This window comes from Macrobrachium nipponense, chromosome 22 (genome assembly GCF_015104395.2).
Source record: "Macrobrachium nipponense isolate FS-2020 chromosome 22, ASM1510439v2, whole genome shotgun sequence".
In the NCBI taxonomy this organism is placed as follows: domain Eukaryota; kingdom Metazoa; phylum Arthropoda; class Malacostraca; order Decapoda; family Palaemonidae; genus Macrobrachium; species Macrobrachium nipponense.
In genome coordinates, this window is record NC_087213.1 from 3,280,953 (window position 1) to 3,285,965 (window position 5,013).

A 5,013-nucleotide genomic window follows, 5' to 3' on the forward strand; every position below is an offset into this window, starting at 1 on the left:
GCAATCAGCCAATCGAGAGGACAGCAACCCCCCTCAAAAAAAAAAAAAAAAAAAAAAAAAAGAAGAAGAAAAAAAAAACTTTGTGAGGACGACTGGGAGATAAAACGTGCCTATTTCTCATCTGGAGGGTTTTTGTAGGCGTAAGAGCCTGATGATAGAAGATAAGAGATAGCACTGTGGGTGTTTGGGACGTGGGAACACGGAAGCGTGTGGGAAATGGAAAAGGAGAGGAAATATCAGAAATGTTTTGATCCCTTGATCTACCTTTGGTGGGTAACTGGAAGCTAAGATTGGATTCTGGTACATTGTATTTTTTAAAAGTAATTTGGTTTAAAGTTAACTTTTTACATGTTTTGTTAAACTGTGTCTAACAATGACCGACTTCATTATGATTTCATATCGATAATAATGACTAGTTCCCGTTGCTATTTATAATTTAATTTCTTTTTTAATATTAACACACACACACACACACACACACACACACACACACACACATATATATATATATATATATTATATATTATATATCAATTCAAGCTAACAAAATGTCCTTTAATATCTAAATTCACTTTACCTCCCAAATGATATATTTTCATATATGTACCGAAGGGGAATTTTTTTAATTGATAATAATTTCGTCCCCCATGGGATCGAACCACCGTCCAAGTGGACGGGGACGAAATCAGGACAGTCAGTGACGCTATCCAATCAGCCAACAGAGACGCTATAAGTTCATATCGATTCTGACCTTACAAATCACCCTCGATCTGGATGCTTTCGTAATTAGAATCGATATGAAACCCCGTCTACCATGTTGGCCAATTCGAGCGTTTGACAGCACGTAGCCTTTTGTTATGAATAATTATCACATCGAACCGTGATCCATTTATATATCAATTCAAGCTACAAATGTCCTTTAATATCTAAATTCACTTTACCTCCCAAATGATATATTTTCATATATGTACCGAAGGGGAATTTTTTAATTGATAATAATTTCGTCCCCCATGGGATCGAACCACCGTCCAAGTGGACGGGGACGAAATCAGGACAGTCAGTGACGCTATCCAATCAGCCAACAGAGACGCTATAAGTTCATATCGATTCTGACCTTACAAATCACCCTCGATCTGGATGCTTTCGTAATTAGAATCGATATGAAACCCCGTCTACCATGTTGGCCAATTCGAGCGTTTGACAGCACGTAGCCTTTTGTTATGAATCGTTATTCAGTTGGCTGATCTTGGATAGCGTCACTGACTGTCCTTGATTTCGTTCCCCGTCCACTTGGACGGTGGTTTCGATCCCATGGGGGGACGAAATTATTATCAATTAAAAAAATTCCCCTTCGGTACATATATGAAAATATATCATTTGGGAGGTAAAGTGAATTTAGATATTAAAGGACATTTGTAGCTTGAATTGTATATAAATGGATCACGGTCGATGTGATAATTATTCATAACAAAAGGCTACGTGCTGTCAAACGCTCGAATTGGCCAACATGGTAGACGGGGTTTCATATCGATTCTAATTACGAAAGCATCCAGATCGAGGGTGATTTGTGGAAGGTCAGATCGATATGAACTTATAGCGTCTCTGTTGGCTGATTGGATAGCGTCACTGACTGTCCTGATTTCGTCCCCGTCCACTTGGACGGTGGTTCGATCCCATGGGGGTGGGGGACGAAATTATTATCAATTAAAAAATTCCCCTTCCGGTACATATATGAAAAGAAATATCATTTGGGAGGTAAAGTGAATTTAGATATTAAAGGACATTTTGTAGCTTGAATTGATATATAAATGGATCACGTTCGATGTGATAATTATTCATAACAAAACGCTACGTGCTGTCAAACGCTCGAATTGGCCAACATGGTAGACGGGGTTTCATATCGATTCTAATTACGAAAGCATCCAGATCGAGGGTGATTTTGTAAGGTCAGAATCGATATGAACTTATAGCGTCTCTGTTGGCTGATTGGATAGCGTCACTGACTGTCCTGATTTCGTCCCCCGTCCACTTGGACGGTGGTTCGATCCCATGGGGGGAGGGCGAAATTATTATCAATTAAAAAAATTCCCCTTCGGTACATATATGAAAATATATCATTTGGGAGGTAAGTGAATTTAGATATTAAAGGACATTTGTAGCTTGAATTGATATATAAATGGATCACGGTTCGATGTGATAATTATTCATAACAAAAGGCTACGTGCTGTCAAACGCTCGAATTGGCCAACATGGTAGACGGGGTTTCATATCGCTTCTAATTACGAAAGCATCCAGATCGAGGGTGATTTGTAAGGTCAGAATCGATATGAACTTATAGCGTCTCTGTTGGCTGATTGGATAGCGTCACTGACTGTCCTGATTTCGTCCCCGTCCACTTGGACGGTGGTTCGATCCCATGGGGGGACGAAATTATTATCAATTAAAAAATTCCCCTTCGGTACATATATGAAAATATATCATTTGGGAGGTAAAGTGAATTTAGATATTAAAGGACATTTGTAGCTTGAATTGATATATAAATGGATCACGGTTCGATGTGATAATTATTCATAAACAAAAGGCTACGTCTGTCAAACGCTCGAATTGGCCAACATGGTAGACGGGGTTTCATATCGATTCTAATTACGAAAGCATCCAGATCGAGGGTGATTTGTAAGGTCAGAATCGATATGAACTTATAGCGTCTCTGTTGGCTGATTGGATAGCGTCACTGACTGTCCTGATTTCGTCCCCGTCCACTTGGACGGTGGTTCGATACCCATGGCGGGGGGGACGAAATTATTATCAATTAAAAAAGTTCCCCTTCGGTACATATATGAAATATATCATTTGGGAGTAAAGTGAATTTAGATATTAAAGGACATTGTAGCTTGAATTGATATATAAAATGGATCACGGTTCGATGTGATAATTATTCATAACAAAAGGCTACGTGCTGTCAAACGCTCGAATTGGCCAACATGGTAGACGGGGTTTCATATCGATTCTAATTACGAAAGCATCCAGATCGAGGGTGATTTGTAAGGTCAGAATCGATATGAACTTATGCGTCTCTGTTGGCTGATTGGATAGCGTCACTGACTGTCCTGATTTCGTCCCCGTCCACTTGGACGGTGGTTCGATCCCATGGGGGGACGAAATTATTATCAATTAAAAAATTCCCCTTCGGTACATATATGAAAATATATCATTTGGGAGGAGTAAAGTGGAAGTTTAGATATTAAAGGACATTTGTAGTCTTGAATTGATATATAAATGGATCACGGTTCGATGTGATAATTATTCATATATATATATATATTTCTATAATCCACAAGGGTTACGGTTACCGTATAATTTTTTCTGTAAACTTTTGTGAATTAAATCTCCGTTAGATTCCATCCTGTTTAAATGAGGCTCTTTCTATCCTTTTGTATAAATACACAGTACAGTTGTGTATTTATATACATATATATATTATATGTATACATATATATAAATTATATATGAAAGCACAACTGTACTTTGTATTCATACAAAGGATAGAATGGCCCTCATTTAAACGGGACGGTAGGTATCTAACGGCTACTCAATACTCAAAAGTTACAAGCTTTTAAGGACTAATCTGTCCCCAAAATCCGGTAACCGCAACGTTTGTGTATATATAAATTTATATATAAATATCTCTATATATATGTATATGAGACAAAGGAAATCTTGTTCGTTATATCATATTCATACAGCTCTCGCTTCACTTTCAAAGTGGAACGTATCCCCCTTTTGTAAAAATTTTCCTCTTTCGTCGTATCCAAACCCAGATGGAAGTTATCGTACGTCGACAATCCAGCTGATATCTCTGGCATCGTGATGCCATCTACACGTCCCAACGCTGTCTTGTCTCCTCTCGCCTCACAAAGGCAAAGAAAGGTTGTCCCAACGGATGCTGGTTCATATCACCTGATTATCCAGCCTGCAGGGAGTCTCCGAAAGAGTCTTCTGATGTCATCTGCCTTAGGGGCGTCATCTGCACTCCCATCTAGCCGTCAGTTGCAGGTGGGAAAAGACGAGAGTACGAGTGGGACTGTCTCATAGGATTCGAATGGGAATGCCAAATAAGCTTCGAATGGGTATGCCTAATACGTTTTGAGGGCTTCGAATGGGGATGTCTAATAGGCTTCAAATGGTAATGCCAAATAGGCTTCGAATGGGAATTCCAATTAGGCTTCGAATGGGTATGCCTAATAGGCTTTGAGGGCTTTGAATGGGGATGTATAATAGGCTTCGAATGGGTATGCCTAATATGCTCTGGGAGCTTAGAATGGTAATGCCTAATAGGTTTCGAATGGGAATTCCTATTAGGCTTCGAATGGGTATGCCTAATATGCTTTGAGGGCTTCGAATGGGAATTCCTATTAGGCTTCGAATGGGAATTCCTATTAGGCTTCGAATGGGTATGCCTAATAGGCTTTGAAGGCTTCGAATGGGGATGTCTAATAGGCTTCATATGGGGATTTCTAATAGGCTTTGAATTTTTCGAATGGGAATGCCTAATAGGCTTGGAATCACGATGCTATGATAGCCTGGCCGTAAATCCATCTGAATATCCAGATGATGAACAGGAGATTTCGGACAATGCAAGAGACCACCCACCGTTCCCTGAGAAGTTAAAGATCCCGAAAATCCGCGAAGTCTGGAACCTGTTATGTTAAATTGCGCGGGTAATGAGACTCCGAGCTGAGGATCTGATCTCTCTCGTCTGAGGTCTGCTGGAGCCTCTGGACAGACGTCGTTGAGATAAACAGCGACGTAAATCATGCTTTCTTCACAGGACGCGTGCGCACACTGACGTTATCCGGCTTCGAAAACTGTCACTTCCATTTTTCTTATTCTCGGGATTATTTTCTCCTTCTGCGTCGTTTTTAGTTTTGTTCGTTTAGGCGATGGAAATAAAGTACATCTTCGTTTTGAAGTGATTGCCTTTTTAATAATTTTTAAAAAATGTTTCCGTGAACA

At 39.6% G+C, this 5,013-nt stretch overlaps 1 protein-coding gene across 1 annotated transcript; it reads right to left on the reverse strand.

Moving 5' to 3' along the window:
- Positions 1–4,036: 4,036 nt before the first annotated feature.
- LOC135198853 (balbiani ring protein 2-like) lies at positions 4,037–4,504 on the reverse strand. Its single transcript, XM_064226825.1, has one exon. It carries the CDS (start codon positions 4,502–4,504, stop codon positions 4,037–4,039), a length of 468 nt encoding a protein of 155 aa, XP_064082895.1.
- Positions 4,505–5,013: the final 509 nt, after the last annotated feature.